At 41.8% G+C, this 17983-nt stretch overlaps 1 protein-coding gene across 2 annotated transcripts in view; it reads right to left on the bottom strand.

Annotated features, from left to right (window-relative positions):
- Positions 1-4385: 4385 nt before the first annotated feature.
- Positions 4386-17983, bottom strand: part of CLDN16 (claudin 16) — a 56236-nt gene continuing 42638 nt past the window's right edge. The window contains exons 4-5 of one of the 2 annotated variants that reach the window (XM_040431078.1): positions 15140-15331; positions 4386-4561 (exon numbers count right to left, since the gene is read on the bottom strand). In XM_040431078.1, coding sequence (XP_040287012.1) covers positions 4431-4561; positions 15140-15331 — 323 coding nt within the window. In that variant the 3' untranslated portion in view covers positions 4386-4430. Of the gene's footprint in view, positions 4565-15139; positions 15332-17983 lie in introns of both variants that reach the window. The other variant, XM_040431077.1, reaches the window with a different exon arrangement.

Consider the following 17983-nt stretch of genomic DNA (forward strand, 5'->3'; position numbering starts at 1 on the left):
TAAAAAGGAAATCACTGTCTATAGGAAGCGTTAAACGAAAAATATTTATTGGTTGTTAATTAAAATGCACACAGGGACAGGACAAAACCTCTATAACGAGGAATTTGGCAGTTTACAGGGAATAGGAGTTGTATATGTATGCATCAGTCTGCCTATTTATTGTAGCAAGGGTGCATTTCTGTATACCAAGTGTAAGTATCTCATGCACCTTTATGCCCAGACCTGACGGTTACCCCTGTATACCCTGCCTGGTAGCTAGGAGTAAGACTGCAGCTGGGGTTGTGAGCATTGAATTTGTGTGGGTCACATTCAGGTCAGCAGAGTGATTGACTATATTTGCAGTCTAACCTACTTGATAATGGTCGATGGCACCAAAATCTCCCTATGGCAACTCAGCTTGATAGCATGAGATACTGACACCCTATACACTGTCAGTATTGATATTATGACACTGGCAGTGCAGGGTTGTTCCGATTACTTACATAGCTAACCAAGCAATGTATTGTCAGGTTGCTCTGAACCACTATGCCAGTACACTCTTGCTCTAAACTAATATGTTCAGACTTTTTACTGAATAAGGCCCCAGCAGACTTTTTTTTCAGGGGACAAAAATATTTCTCCGAAGCACCTATAATATCGAACCAGGCTCCAAAAAAAATAAATACTGAAGATCCGGACATCACAGGGATTAATCATTGAAAATCCAGACAAAATTAGCTATGTTTTCTGAAATATATTTCGGAAACCTATCAATCTGATAATATAGCCGAAGAAAAAATGTATTCTTATTTAGATTCTTTTTTTCTCTTGAAGATTACAGAGGAACAGAAGCTGGCCCCTTGATAGTGATATATCCCATCGGAGTTAGAGGACGCGGCTTAAGGCGTGTTCAGGGAACTTCCTCTCCTGGTTCAGATGGTTTCCCATATGAGATTATATAGGCAATACGGGGAAGTTATTTTTGCCACGCCTACTGGAGGTACTTTATGAAATCTCTTGTGGATGGTAAGCTCCCGGAATCCATGACAGAAGCAGTAATTACACTAATCCCAAAAAAAGAAAAAGATCCCCTGGACATGGGATCCTATAGACCAATATCGTTATTGAATACTGACGTAAAGCTATAGTCAAAAGTCCTCGCTACAAGGCTCTCCAGAGTCATTACGACGATTATTCACCCCGATCAGAATGGGTTTACCCAAATAAGGGTACTCATTATAATCTCCACACATTGTTTGCTAATATGCAAGTGGTGGGTGAGGGTTCCAGCTCTATTCTGTAGTTGGATGCGCCTAAGGCCTTTGACAGGGTGGAGTGGGAATTCCTATGGAAAACTATGGGAAAGAGGGTTTTGGAGACCAATTCATAAGTATAATTCGGCTTTGGTATAAGTCTCCAATGGTGAGATTAAATATTAATGGGAATTTGACCCCTACTTTCGTACTATCTAGGGGTACTAGACAGGGATGTCCACTTTCCCCATTACTATTTGATATACATATGTATATATTGAACCTCTAGCTGTTAGTGTGAGACAAGATCCTCTGATTAAAGGGTTTGGAGTTTTGGGGGCGGAGGAACGTATCTCCCTATACGCAGATGATGTGTTATTTTTCATAGACCATACCAATACAACTCTGCCAAGAATAATTCAAGCAGTTAGTATATTTGGAGAAGTTTCTCAATTCGACACTAACTGGTCCAAAACTAACCTGATGTTATTAGACAGATTTGATTTAGTTACTGACGGGTCTTTAAGTAAGATTAATGTTTCGGAGTCATTTGGAGTGAAAGTCTCCTCCAAAGTTCAGGACTACATACAGCTTAATATCTCCCCAGTAATTACCAAAGTAAGATCTAAGATTACAATCTGGAATAGGCTTCCTTTATCCAGAGCGGCTAAAATCTCTCTGGTTAAAATGGTAATTCTCCCTCAACTCCTGTATGTTATAAGAAATTCACCTATTTGGATTGGAGATAAGTTTTTTAAATTAATGGAGAGATTAGTTAATGATATCATTTGGGGAAGGAAGAGAGTAAGGCTGAAACTAGAGTACATGTATAAGTCCCTGGAGGGGGGGAGGGTTTAATCTTCCATATTTTAAGGGATATTTTGTCGTGGCGCAGTTATGGATGTGGAGTGAGTGCGAAAAAAGTTCTCTTTGTAAACTGTTAGTAGATGGCTCTCCATATGATAAGATATTTACTTTGTTAGAATCCTGGACAATTAACTAATGAGCAAGAGGGATAAAAGATGACTAGATTACTCCTCTCCAAATCTTGGACCGCGATTAGAAAATGGTTGGAGATTAAGGGTTCACTTTTTTGTACTCCCCTTTGGTATAATTTTCACTTTAAAGGGATTTTGTCATGAGATTTTTCCCCTATAACCTAAACATATGCTCATGTCCGGAGTAATAATAAGAATCCTAAGCTGGCATTATTAAACTTCACTGTGGCTCTATCTGCACAAAAAACAGGTTTTTATAAACTGTCAATCACTCACTTAAGGTGCCCAAGGGAAGGTCCGTTAATACAGGGTGCCCGGCCGCACCCCTCGCCGTCCGGTGCCCAGCGCGCCTTACCCTAGCTCAGCGCCGCCTCCGCAATCCTACCCGTCCCTCTGCCAGATACCGCGCCAGCGCACTAGGCTCAGCCTGATGCGCCGCGGACTCCTGGCAGTGGCTTCGTTGAGCGAAGTGCGCATGCGCATCAGCCGGCGCATGCGCACTTCGCTCAACGAAGCCACTGTGACTTTATTAAGACTGGTAAGATGTTCACAAGCACAGTCACGCAAAAGTATTTTTTTTTATCAGGACATTCATCAGTTGTAAAACCACCGGATTGGTACACCTAGCCACTTGTGCATGTGGCCTACAATATGTAGGCAAAACAATACGAGAGTTGCATAGGGGAACATCTTAGTGACATCAGAAACGAATCTGATACTTCCATTGCACATCATGTTGCCCAGGACCGTCAAGGAAATGTGGGGGTCATCTGCTTCCAAGATTTGGAGGTTGTCAGACAGTCCCCATGGGGGGGGGGGGGGGCAACTTAGACAAAAAGCTGTTACAAAAAGAGGCCAATGGAGGCTGTGCACTAAGGGTTTGAATGAACACATATTGTATATGTAGGAACATAGTCACGCCAGCCATCATCTTTATGTGACCTCTTGGCTAGCCTTCAGTAACTTTTGCAAATGCCAGTAATGCACTGGGGCTATGATCTATGGAAAGTAACCCAGTGGTCAATTTCCTCAGTAAATTCTACGATCATGAATAAAATTTGGACCTTCAAATGACTAGTCTCTGTATCGGCAGGACTTCATAATAGGATCCTGCCTGACGCAGTTCACAGTGTATCCACGTAACTAGCTATATACCAATCCTTACATGACCAGTTGGATGATGGGTCGTGTTTTAGAAGAAAAACGGAGGCAAGAATGGAGATAATTACTGTAGTTAGTGACATAGATATCCATTTAAGACACAGTCAATCATGTTTAATAATGTCACAGTAGGCTGCAGAATTAAGCCCGCACCTTGCTTGCTTCCTGTCACAGATTAATATAGTATTTAGCAAGCGGGTATCACACCAACACAACAGATAGCTTGGTCACTAATGCACTTATACTAGGAGGTTTTATATCGGTCATTTTGCAAACAACATTCCCAGAGACGGGCAGAGAGCAGTGTTTCCACGGGTGGGTCCCCCTCCTCCCTTCTGATTCGCCTGTTGACTCCACCTGAGGGCTGGATCTTCCCCTATTTAGACACATCTTCCCCTTTTTATGACACACATATACCACTCCTATTTGTCTGCCCCTGTGTACATTTTAATCAACAACCAATAAAGATTCTTTTTGTTTAATTTAACCGTTTCCTAGAGGCAATTTGTATTGTAAATGGCCCCCATATTCAAAAATATGAGGCAATGTCCTGAAAGAAGAAATGTTCTACCTACAGATTTTTTTAACTATACCATGCCAGACAATATTTTAGCAAGTGATGAATTAAGAGACGGTGTTAGATGCGAAGTATTACAGATACAGTATAGTATAATGTACCAGTTATGATGACCAGAAGCTGTGGAGACCCATAAAAAAATTAGATGTCCAATGAACCTTTCAGCAATTGTCAATAATTTTTTTAGTTTAGACAGAGTACATATTCATATTCTCTTCAATATTTTTATTCATAGGCCCAGTTGCCAGATTCAGCAATGTTTGCGATATTGATTTTTACACAGTATTTGCATCCATTTCTTTATGTAATTCGTTTACATTACATTTCATCTACATTATAAAATTTGTAGACAACATACAAATTAGGTGCAAATTGAGGTTTTCCTAGACACTTTCCAGACACACCTGCATGCTCCCCACTGAAAAACAAAGGATTCTGCTCAAAGTGATGCCATCCACTGAATTACACTCTCGTACCCACAGCATACATCTTTGCAGTTTCTGTCTGAGGTGGAGAATACAACTTGCTTACGGAACTTCTTGCACGAAGGTAGGTTTTTCTGGAAAGATATGAATGGTTCCTTGCATATCTTGCTTCTGGAATAAATACATACAGTACATAAATGAACTTCTGCAAAAACTAGAAAGTTTTTGTGTTTCACTTATGTTTATGCTGTTTACTTTTGTTTTTATTTTTTGCACAAGAGTGCATGCCATGAGCAGAGTTTGTATAGAAGGACTGTATTATGTCACTCCATGTGCTGCTATAATGGATTCACAGGGTTCAACATACAGTAGTTTAGTTTAGTATAGAGTACAGTACCTGGAAGTTGTATAAATACTTATGCAGTGAGCTCTTCCTAGTGGTGACTGCAAATCAGAATTTTATTATTTAACTATACCTGTGTGAAGTGAAGCAGGGGATTTGAAGCTATGTCTCAGAAAACAGAGCTTCAACCTTAATTTTTTAAAAACAACACATAAAACCTGCATCTCAAAGTACCAACCATATAAGTCGAATGGAAGACAAGCCAATAGCTTAATGCTAAAGAAAAGAATAACCTAGACTTATATTTAGCTGGTTTTGTAGAAATGATCTCTCCACTCAGCAATTGGATATTTCCAGCGATTTCAGGAAATCCAAAGGTTCTCACATATCCAAATTGGCATCCATTCTATGTTGCCAACATGAAACACCTCCAGCTTCCAGCTCCATAAAGATTATCCAGTCGTTTCCAACAACCAACTCCAATCGAATCACAAATAGGTGGACAGGAAGTGTAGGCTGCCTCCATGATAAAAGATGAAAGTGGTTCTAGTATACTCACATTAGAATAGTAATATTCACATATCAAACAAATTAAAACCCTGCAGCATACTTTACATTTTTTGATACGCACATTTTATACATTGTGATTTTAATTTGTTTGATATGCGCATTTACAATTTTAACTGTAAGAATAACAAAACCCTTTTTATCATTTATCATGGAGGCACTTTTTTTCGCCTATTTCTGATTAGATTGGAGATGATCATTGGAAACCATTGGATAATCTTTATGGAGCTGAAAGCTGGAGGTGGTTCATGTTAGCAACGTGGAGTAGATGCCAATGTCGATATGTGAGAACCTTTGGTTTTCCTGAAATTGTCGGAGATATCCAATTGCTGAGTGGAGAGATCTTCATGACCAACTATGGCCGGGTTCACATCACCACTTATTTTTCTGTTCTTCTGATCTGTTATAAGATCAGAAAAATAAAGGGGAAAAAAGGATCCTGCATTAAAGCATCCATTATGCTCAGTTATGCACATTTTGCATCCATTTTAGTTGTTTCCATCTGAGATCCGTTATTTTTGATGGAAAAAAAGGCCTGCATGCATGTCATCTTCACTGTGGGCACCAATGTGCTTGGAACTCCTTCTCCCATATTAAATCCTGCTCTGTAAGGCAGTTCTCCCTAGATACTATGGAACTGGGGGAAAGGAGGACCTCCATAACATATTATGCATCAGATTGTGCCACGATTTGTGGTGTCGCTGAATCTGTGACAAAACCTTTAAAGGAACTACATCGAAGAACAGTATGGGCTCATGAATCTTGTGGGCAATATATAATGGATGTATACCATACAGATCTGCAATACTATCATCCTAACACTGGTTTAGTACCAACGTTAATCATCATAAGAAGCATAAAATGTAAAATAATGAATTTAATTGCAAGAAAGAAAAAGAAAGGAGAGAAAATATTAGAACTCTATTAAGGTCCCTGTCCCTCAAATATGTGCATTCTTTATAATTGTGCTAACTTTCCTGAAGTGAACTTTGGCAATGAAGTGCCTATGTGGTAGAAATAAATTGTTTTCTGAAGACGGAAATGTGTTTGAATAACACTTGGGTGCTAGCTATAATACAAGGTTTAGATCAAGTTCACTGCAGCATTTATCAAGCCAGCTGGCAGAACTTATAGTTAACAGTACAGGAGCTTCAATTTGCTGATGCAATCTAAAATTCCAGAATGAATTATATGTTTTTATGTACAATGTGCTTGGGAGAGTGCTCCACGTTAGTTGAAGGCAGGAAGAAAATGTATTATTTCAATCAACAATAATAGAAATCAGAAAGGTATTATCCTTTAAGGGGATTTTTTTTAACAATCCCATCTCAGATCCAAGTCAACCAGAGAGAAGTTGATTACCTGAGAAGGTGGGTCATCTAACTGTACTTTTATTTTAGGAGCGTATTCCTGCAAATGAGCATACAGCTACATCCAGTGGATGACACAGGAACTGGAACTGTTCCCATGCCATCCACAGTGGGTGCTGCCTGTAATATCCAGTCTTGGGCATTTAACCCTTAAGGCCTTTTTACACTGCCCGGTGGTCAGGCAGATTATTGGGAATCTGCCCCTGTAAACCAATCACCCAATGACCAAGGAAAACCCTTGTTCATTGGGTAATACAACCATTAGTGTGGTAACCTAAATTATCATTTCTAGGCAGCAGATTGTGCTATCTAAACAGCACTCTGCTGCCCATAAACAATGCAGCTGTATGAGGAAGAGCAATGGCATTAGAGATTGCTAGTTAGGGCGGTGTAAAGGGGCCCTTGGATGCAACAGTTAATAACGTCTGTGGCATCTAAGTTGTTAGACATTGGGAGAGGTATCCCTATGTCAACCCTTTGGCAACCCATGATGTGGTCTCTCGTTGCCGATAGGTTAGCAGGGCATCCAGGAGCCTAACAACAAAAGATAAAAGCACAGCCTAATAGACTGCAGTTTGTTACTGACAGGCAGTAATAATTTTGTATACCGAGTATACCAAAGTATTATGGAGGCGATCAAACAATCACATTGTGAAGTCCACTAGAAGGCTTTAAAAAAAAAAAAAAATTATTAATATAAAATATGCACAGTAAAAAAATACACATATCCTGGTATTCAACTAGTTTAATGAAGTTAACACATTCTTTAAACTACACAGCAAATAATGTAAAAAAAATCAATTCTAAACATGTAGAACTTCTTTTTTCTATTCCACACCCCCCAAAAAATAAAAGTGCATAAATAATACGATATATACCCTTAAATATTTTTATTACCAAATATTACTTGAAAAGGTTATGATTTAGCTCTTGGAATGTGGCAAAGTAACAATTTTTCCTATGAAATATGCTATTGTGCAATGAAATTAAAATAAATATAAAAAAGGAAAAATAATACTGGTACTGTTATCACAGTAATGATACCAATGCATAGAATATAGGTAGCATGCTATTTATGCTGCACAGAAAAGGGCACAAAATTTGAAATGCAAAAAAAAATAATAATAATAGGACGCTATGGACGCTTTTAAGTGCATTTTCTAATTATTAAATTGTGTATATTTTTTTAGCTTAAATATGTTTTTCTAATAGAGCTTAATAAAAAAAATTACTTTTGAACGGTTTTTTCCCCTGCAACCTGCATCTTTTCATATAGGCCTCATGCACACGACCGTTGTGTGCATCCGTGGCCGTTGTTCCGTTTTCCGTGATTTACTGCGGACCCATTGACTTTCAATGGGTCCGTTGAAAACTCGGAAAATGCACCGTTGTTTATCCGCGGCCGTGATCCGTGTTTCCTGTCCGTCAAAAAAATATGACCTGTCCTATTTTTTTGACGGACAACGGTTCACGGACCCATTCAAGTCATGGGTCCGTGAAAAAACACGGATGCACACAAGATTGCCATCTGCGTCCGTGATCCGTGGCCGTAGGCTACTTTCACACAGACGGATCGCAGATCCGTCTGCATAAAAGCTTTGTGTTAGAATATACTGTCGGATATGAGTTTTCACAATCGAACTCAAATCCGATGGTATATTCTAACATAGAGGCGTTCCCATGGTGATGGGGACGCTTCAAGTTAAAATATACCAGGTATGCTCAACCTGCGGCCCTCCAGCTGTTGTAAAACTACAACTCCCACAATACCCTACTGTAGGCTGAAAGCTGTAGGCTGTTCGGGCATGCTGGGAGTTGTCGTTTTGCAACAGCTGGAGGGCCGCAGGTTGAGCATACCTGAAATATACCATCGGATTGGAGAAAACTCTGATGGTATAATAGGGACTCCTGACTTTACATTGAAAGTCAATGGGGGATCGGAGTCCCAGTTTAATCGCTGGGGCTCCTATCGGTAACCATGGCAACCAGGACGCTACTGCAGTCCTGGTTGCCATGGTTACTTAGCAATTTCTAGAAGCATTATACTTACCTGCGATGTCTGTGACCGGCTGGGCGCTCCTCCTACTGGTAAGTAGGACCTTTCACTTACCAGTAGGAGGAGCGCCCGGCCGGTCACAGACAGCGAAGGTAAGTATAATGCTTCTAAAATTGCTAAGTAACCATGGCAACCAGAACTGCAGTAGCATCCTGGTTGCCATGGTTAGCGATCAGAGCCCCAGAGATTAAACTGGGACTCCGATCGGAACTCTCCGCTGCCACCAATGATAGGGGGGGATTTTAATTAGGAGGGGGAGGGAGGGGGGGCCGCACTGGCCACCAATGAATGTACAGTAATACAGGGGAGGGAGGGGGGGCCCACTGACCACCGATAGATGTACAGTAATACAGGGGAGGGAGGGGGGCCCACTGGCCACCAATGAATGTACAGTAATACAGGGGAGGGAGGGGGGCCCACTGGCCACCAATGAATGTACAGTAATACAGGGGAGGGAGGGGGGGCCGCACTGGCCACCAATGAATGTAATACAGGGGAGGGAGGGAGGGGGGGCACACTGGCCACCAATGAATTTAAAACGGGGGAGGGAGGGGGGTGTGCCCCCTCCTGCCTGGCAGCACCTGATCTCTTACAGGGGGCTATAATACGCACAATTAACCCCTTAGGTGCGGCACCTGAGGGGTTAATTGTGTGGATCACAGCCCCCTGTAAGAGATCGGGTGCTGCCAGGCAGAAGGGGGCAGTCATGTACACAGTTCTTAGTATATTCTAACTTGAAGCGTCCCCATCACTATGGGAACGCCTCTGTGTTAGAATATACTGTCGGATATGAGTTTTCACGATCTAACTCAAATCCGATGGTATATTCTAACATAGAGGCGTTCCCATGGTGATGGGGACGCTTCAAGTTAAAATATACCATCGGATTGGAGAAAACTCTGATGGTATAATAGGGACTCCTGACTTTACATTGAAAGTCAATGGGGGACGGATCCGTTTGCAATTGCACCATATTGTGTCAACGTCAAACGGATCCGTCCCCATTGACTTGCATTGTCAATCAGGACGGATCCGTTTGGCTCCGCACGGGCAGGCGGACACCAAAAAATGACTTTTTCCTTCATGTCCGTGGATCCTCCAAAAATCAAGGAAGACCCACGGAAGAAAAAACGGACACGGATCACGGACCTACGGACCCCGTTTTTGCGGACCGCAAAAAAAAAAACGGTCGTGTGCATGAGGCCATACAGTGAGGAACAGAAGCATTTGAACACCCTGCGATTTTGCAAGTTCTCCCACTTAGAAATCATGGAGGGGTCTGAAATTCACATTGTAGGTGCATTCCCACTCTGAGACACAGAATGAAAAAAAAAAAAAAAAGGAAATCACATTGTATGATTTCTAAAGAATGTATTTGTCTTGCACTGCTGAACCCACTTGAACCCAGTATTTGAACACCTGAGAAAATCAGTGTTAATATTTGGTACAGAAGCCTTTGTTTGCAATTACAGAGGTAAAACGTTTCCTGTAGTTGACCAGGTTTGCACACACTGCAACAGGGATTTTAGCCCACTCCTCTACATAGATCTTCTCTAGATCTGTTAGGTTTTGGGCCTGTCGCTGACCAACACGGAGTTTCAGCTACCTCCAAAGATGTTCTATTGAATTTAGGTCTGGTGACTGGCTAGGCCACTCCAGAACCTTGATATGCTTCTTACGGAGCCACTCCTTGGTTATCCTGGCTGTGTGCTTCGGGTCGTTGTCATGTTGGAAGACCCAGCACAACCCATCTTCAATGCTCTGACTGAGGGAAGGAGGTTGTTGCTCAAAATCTCACAATAAATGGCCCCATTCATACTCTCCTTACAACAGTGCAGTCGTCCCCTTTGCAGAAAAGCACCCCCAAAGCATGATGTTACCACCCCCATGCTTCACAGAAGGGATGGTGTTCTTGGGATGCAACTCATCCTTCTTTTTCCTCCAAACACGACGAGTGAAGTTTAGACCAAAAAGTTCTACTTTGGTCTCATCTGATCACATGACTTTCTCTCATGCCTCCTCTGGATCATCCAGATGGTCAATGGCAAACTTCAGATGGGCCTGGACATGTGATGACTTGAGCAGGGGAATCTTCCGTGCAATGCATGATTTGAAACCATGACGGTGTAGTGTTCTACTGACAGTGACCTTTAAAACTGTGGTCCCAGCTCTCTTCATGTCATTGACCAGCTCCTCCCTTGTAGTTCTGGTCTGATTCCTCACCTTTCTTATCATCAGTGATACCCCACGAGGTGAGATCTTGCATGGAGCCCCATTCCGAGGGAGACTGACAGTTGTCTTTAACCTCTTCAATTTTCTAACAATTGCTCCAACAGTTGATCTATTTTCACCAAGCTGCTTGGCAATTTCCCTGCTGCCCTTTCCAGCCTTGTGGAGGTCCCCAATTTTTTATCTGGTGTCTTTTGACAGCCTTTGGTCTTGCCCATGGTAGTAGTTGGTGTCTGACTGACTGTGGGGTGGACAGTGGTCTTTAAAAAGCTCAGACAGGTGCTACTAAGTTAGATTAATGAGTGGAGTGGAGATGGACTTTTTAAAGGCACAGTAACAGGTCTTTGAGGTGTTCAAATACTTATGTTCAGCAGTGCAAGACAAATAAATTCTTTAAACATCATACAATGTCATTTCCTGATTTTTTTTAATTTATTCTGTCTCTCAGAGTGGGAATGCACCTACAATGTGAATTTCAGACCCCTTCATGATTTCTAAGTGGGAGAACTTGCAAAATCGCAGGGTGTTCAAATACTTCTGTTCCTCACTGTATATTCCAGGCTGTTCTTTCACAGTAAAATCCTGAATGATGGCCTGACCTGTAACTCTTCTCTCTCCTCTCTTGAGAGCACATACACACTCATATAATAAGCTGACTTCTTGTCACTTATCAATTTAATCCTCAATTGTATCAATGATTTGTAGTGCTGTTTTATGTTTCGTGTTGCACGTGGGAGGAACCTAATCAAGATCATATAAAAGACAGAGGCTGTTTGTTGAAAACTAGGTAGATTTTCCTAAGGCTACTTCAGTCCATGTACAGAAATGGTGGTCAGTCAAGTTGAATAACTAATGGTTGGTAGGCAACATAATAACCAAAAAGGAAGGTAAATAAACAGTCTGTAAATTAATGTAACAGTATTTTTACTGTACAGTCAGGTCTATAAATATTGGGACATTGACACAATTATAAAATGTTTGGCTCTATACACCACCACAATGGATTTGAAATAAAACGAACAAGATGTGCTTTAACTGCAGACTGTCAGCTTTAATTTGAGGGTATTTACATTCAAATCAGGAGAACGGTGTAGGAATTACAACAGTTTGCATATGTGCCTCCCACTTGTTAAGGGACCAAAGGTAATGGGACAATTGGCTTCTCAGCTGTTCCATGGCCAGGTGTGTTATTCCCTCATTATCCCAATTACAATGAGCAGATAAAAGGTCCAGAGTTTATTTCAAGTGTGCTATTTGCATTTGCAATCTGTTGCTGTCAACTCTCAAGATGAGATCCAAAGAGCTGTCACTATCAGTGAATTAGGCTGAAAAAAACAAAACAAACCCATCAGAGAGATAGCAAAAAACATTAGGCGTGGCCAAAACAACTGTTTGGAACATTCTTAAAAAGAAAGAATGCACCGGTGAGCTCATCAACACCAAAAGACCTGGAATACCGCGGAAAAAAACTGTGGTGGATAACCAAAGAATTATTTCCCTGGTGAAAAAAACACCTTTCAAAACAGTTGGCCAGATCAAGAACACTCTCCAGGAGGTAGGATTATGTGTGTCAAAGTCAACAATCAAGAGAAGACTTCACCAGAGTGAATACAAAGGGTTCACCACAAGATGTAAACCATTGGTGAGCCTCAAAAACCAGGCCAAATTAGAGTTTGCCAAACAACATCTAAAAAAGCCTTCACAGTTCTGGAACAACATCCTATGGACAGATGAGACCAAGATCAACTTGTACCAGAGTGATGGGAAGAGAAAAGTATGGAGAAGGAAAGGAACTGCTCATGATCCTCAGCATACCACCTCATCAGTGAAGCATGGTGGTGGTAGTGTCATGGCGTGGGCATGTATGGGTGCCAATGAAACTGGTTCTCTTGTATTTATTGATGATGTGACTGCTGACAAAAGCAGCAGGATGAATTCTGAAGTGTTTTGGGCAATATTATCTGCTCATATTCAGCCAAATCCTTCAGAACTCCTGCACAATGACCCAAAGAGTTTTTTAAGGGAAAGAAGTGGAATGTTATGCAATGGCCAAGTCAATCACCTGATCTGAATCCAATTGAGCTTGCATTTCACTTTATGAAGACAAAACTGAAGGGAAAATGCCCCAAGGACAAGCAGGAACTGAAGACAGTTGCAGTAGAGGCCTGGCAGAGCATCACCAGGGATGAAACCAAGCATCTGATGATGTCTATGCGTTCCAGACTTCAGGCTGTAATTGACTGCAAAGGATTTGCAACCAAGTATTAAAAAGTGAAAGTTTGATTTATGATTATTATTGTGTCCCATTACTTTTGGTCCCTTGACAAGTTGGAGGCACATAAGCAAACTGTTGTAATTCCACCACCGTTGACCTGATTTGGATGTAAATACCCTCAAATTAAAGCTGACAGTCTGCAGTTAAAGTACATCTTGTTCATTTCATTTCAAATCCATTGTGGTGGTGTATAGAGCCAAAAATGTTAGAATTGTGTTGATGTCCCAATATTTATGGACCTGGCTGTATGTACAGTGCCTTGCAAAAGTATTCACCTCCTTGACTTTTTTCGTGTTTTGTTACATTACAGCCTTAAGTTCAATGTTTTGTTAATCTGAATTTTATGTGATGGATCAGAACACAATAGTCTAAGTTGGTGAAGTGAAATGAGAAAAAATATATAATTAAAACTATTGTTTAGATATGGAAAACAGAAAATTGGCATGTGCGCATGTATTTACCCCCTTTGTTAGGAAGCCCATAAAAAGCTCTGATGCAACCAATTACCTTCAGAAGTCACATAATTAGTGAAATGATGTCCACCTGTGTGCAATCTAAGTGTCACATGATCTGTCATTACATATACACACTTTTTTGAAACACCTAAGCAAGAGGCATCACTAACCAAACACTGCCATGAAGACCAAGGAACTCTCCAAACAAGTAAGGGACAATGTTGTTGAGAAGTACAAGTCAGGTTTAGGTCATAAAAAATATACAAATCTTTGATGATCCCCAGGAGCACCATCAAATCTATCATAACCAAATGGAAAGAACATGGCACAACAGCAAACCTGCCAAGAGACGGCTGCCCACCAAAACTCACAGACCGGGCAAGGAGGGAATTCATCAGAGAGGCAGCAGAGAGACCTAAGGTAACCCTGGAGGAGCTGCAGAGTTCCACAGCAGAGACTGGAGTATCTGTACATACGACAACAATAAGCCGTACGCTCCATAGAGTTGGGCTTTATGGCAGAGTGGCCAGAAGAAAGCCATTACTTTCAGCTAAAAACAAAAAGGCATGTTGCGAGTTTGCGAAAAGGCATGTGGGAGACTCCTAAAATGTATGGAGGAAGGTGCTCTGGTCTGATGAGCCTAAAATTGAACTTTTCAGCCATCAAAGAAAACGCTATGTCTGGCGCAACCCAACACATCATATCACCCAAAGTACACCATCCCCACAGTGAAACATGGTGGTGGCAGCATCATGCTGTGGGGATGTTTTTCAGCAGCCGGGAATGAGAAACTGGTCAGAGTTGAGGGGAAGATGGATGGTGCTAAATACAGGGATATTCTTGAGCAAAACCTGTACCACTCTGGGTGTGATTTGAGGCTAGGACGGAGGTTCACCTTCCAGCAGGACAATGACCCCAAACACACTGCTAAAGCAACACTTGAGTGATTTAAGGGGAAACATGTAAATGTGTTGGAATGGCCTAGTCAAAGACCAGATCTCAATCCAAAAGAAAATCTGTGGTCAGACTTAAAGATTGCTGTTCACAAGCACAAACCATCCAACTTGAAGGAGCTGGAGCAGTTTTTCAACGAGGAATGGGCAAAAATCCCAGTGGTACGATGTGGCAAGCTCATAGAGACTTATCCAAAGCAACTTGGAGCTGTGATTGCCGCAAAAGGTGGCTCTACAAAGAATTGACTTTAGGGGGGTGAATAGTTAAACACATTGACTTTTTGTGTTATTTTGTCCTATTTGTTGTTTGCTTCACAATAAAAAAATATATATACATCTTCAAAGTTGTGGGCATGTTCTGTAAATTAAATTATGCAAATCCTCAAACAATCCATGTTAATTCCAGGTTGTGAGGCACCAAAACACGAAAAAAGTCACGCGGGTGAATACTTTTGCAAGGCACTGTATGTCGATTGTTTTAGTACATGTAAAACCTACCTTTAAAAAAGTAATGACAAGCAATGAGTAGAGCACCACATAAAAAGCATCCCAGAGATCCAACCATTCCAAGCCAGCAAGACCAACCAAACTTGTATTGGATTCCCAAAAAAACATTATTTATAATCAAAGTCGACCGTTCCACATAAACGTCAATGGCATACCACACCGAGCCAATGATCCCAGGGACACCTGGAGGAGTAAGCGAGCCACCAATAATATTAGTAGATATATAATACTGCAACATTCACTCAATAGTGCAAGCAAATAATAAGTATGATTGTGATGGAAAACATAAAATAATTCACACGCTGGTTTCAAACTTGGGAAAGCCTTTGAATTACATCATAGTAATCCAGATTATTAAGGTTTAAGACAAGTCTTTTCTTGTTACGCCCTGTTTTATTACCAGAGATGAAAAGGTCTGGTGCACTTTATATTCTTTGTAATAGCGGCAGTACAATCTGAGGGATCATTCTCATAATAGTGGACTTAATGAGGAAAAACCTGAAAGCAAAGATGTTAAGACATTCACATAGATGAAAATTACTAAACTAAAAAGTGAACACTGGAAGGCTCTGCAATTAAATTTACATTATAATTATCCTAAGGGATTCTCACGCCGTTGTTTTTGTATCTCCATGGGACCACTAACTGAGAAGGGAAAGAGGACCATGTTAAGGGACCTTTAGGGCTGTTTCACACGAGCGGATGCCGTGTGTGACATCCGCTGCGTGAATGACAGCCAAGACCCGATGCGGACAGCAGAAGCACGGAGCATTAACATGACTGATAATGCTCCGTCCCTCTCTGTGATCTCTTTACTACGAAATCACAGTGAGATAAAGTTGTCACTGTGATCTCGTAGTAAAGAGATCACAGAGAGGCACGGAGCATTATCAGTCATGTTAATGCTCCGTGCTTCTGCTGTCCGCATCGGGTTTTGGCTGTCAATCACGCAGCGGATGTCACGCACGGCATCCGCTCGTGTGAAACAGCCCTTACACGGCAAATCATTTTTGTGACTCCATAAATGATCTATTACCCGATGAATGAGCATTTCGGATAATCACTAACGAGCATTCCTATGAATGCTAGTTAACGATTATCAGCCCGTGTATAGGGCCCTTTAGTGATTAGTGCCAGTGATGTTCCTCCAATAATCTTAAATTTTTAGATAATTTATAAAAAATAAAAAAAAGAGACGTGATTAATGTGTTAATTATATTTTTTTTTACCTATAAATCCAGTTAATTGATGAAAACATCCACATTTTAGATTGGATATAGTCAGTAGCCATTTATCACTATAGCAGTAAACATATGTTATTAAAGTGACCCTCAAGATTAAGAAAATGAACAGAAAACGAGCAAGAAGTGTCTTGGACTACTTGGACTAGTCTGTGAAGCAGTATAGTCATCTTGGATGGTAAAAGGGACCAGCAACTGATGGATCTGCAGCTGAAAAGATGAAAAGGAGGATATCATGTAGATGCTCTGTTCGTTGGCCCGTATTTTTCACCCTATAGGACGCACCTAGGTTTTAGAGGAGGACAACAAGAAAACAAATATTTTTCATCAGAACTCAGATCAGACCAGCAATCAGACCCCTAATGTTAATAAGACCCCAACAAGACATCATATCAGCCCCTCAATAAGAGCCCCATGCCGCTAATCAGCCCCCTTTGCCTCATATCAGCCCCCATTGCCTCTCATATTAGCCCCCAGCAGTCCCCGTTACCTCATATCAGCCCCCATTGCCTCATATCAGCCCCAGTAGCCCCCATTGCCTTTCATGTTAGCTCCCATTGCCTCAGATCAGCTCCCAGCAGCCCCATATTGTCTCAGTTTAGCCCCCAGCAGCTCCATATTGCCCCACATCAGCCCCATATTGCCCCATATCAGCCCCCAGCAACTTCATATTGCCCCCAGATCAGTCCCCAGTATCTCCATATTGCCCCCAGTATCTCCATATTGCCACCAGATCAGTCTTCAGCATCTCCATATTGCCCACAGCATCTCCATATTGCCCCCAGATCAGTACCCTGTATCTCCATATTGCCCCCTGCATCACCATATTGCCCCAGCATCAGTCCCCAGCATCTTCATATTGCCGCCAGTATCTCCATATTGCCACCAGATCAGTCCCGAGCATCTCCATATTGCCCCAGCATCTCCCTATTGCCCCTAGCATCTCCATATTTCCCCCAGCATCACCATATTGCCCCCAGCATCAGTGCCCAGCATCTCCATATTGCCTCATGTTTTATAAAATAAAATAAACACTTACCTCTCCTGCTCCTGGACGCCGCCGCTCCTCACCTACATCGCGATCCTCTTAATCCTGCTGTCAGCTGTGCTGTGAAGGCTGTGCACAGGGTGAGATCACAGAGCACACTCCCGCTGTGCGCAGCCTTCACAGCCAACAGCCGAGGACCAGGAAGCGGTGAGTACAGAGCCTTCACCGCTTCCTGGTCCTCCGGTACTAATAAGCGCATCCATAATGGGAGTGCTCATTAGTATTCGCCCCATAAGACGCAGGGGCATTCCCCCCCCACACACACTTTTGGGGGGAAAAGCAATGCGTCTGATGGGGCGAAAAATACGGTAGTTTTTTTTTTCTCTTGAACCAGAGAATTGCTTTAAAGGGTCCCTTTGAGAAGGTTAGAAGGTAGCCTATAAATCCTTCATACCAGTGTTGGCCATTCAAGACTGCCCATTACCCCTGATGAAGCCAGATTAGCTGGCGAAACATGTTGGGGGGGGGCGGAATTTAGGTTTTAATTTGCTGCACTCCATTTGACTTTAGACTTCAATCTGTGTGCTTGATGCAACAAAATTTTGT

Source organism: Bufo bufo, chromosome 4 (assembly GCF_905171765.1).
Source record: "Bufo bufo chromosome 4, aBufBuf1.1, whole genome shotgun sequence".
NCBI lineage: Eukaryota > Metazoa > Chordata > Amphibia > Anura > Bufonidae > Bufo > Bufo bufo.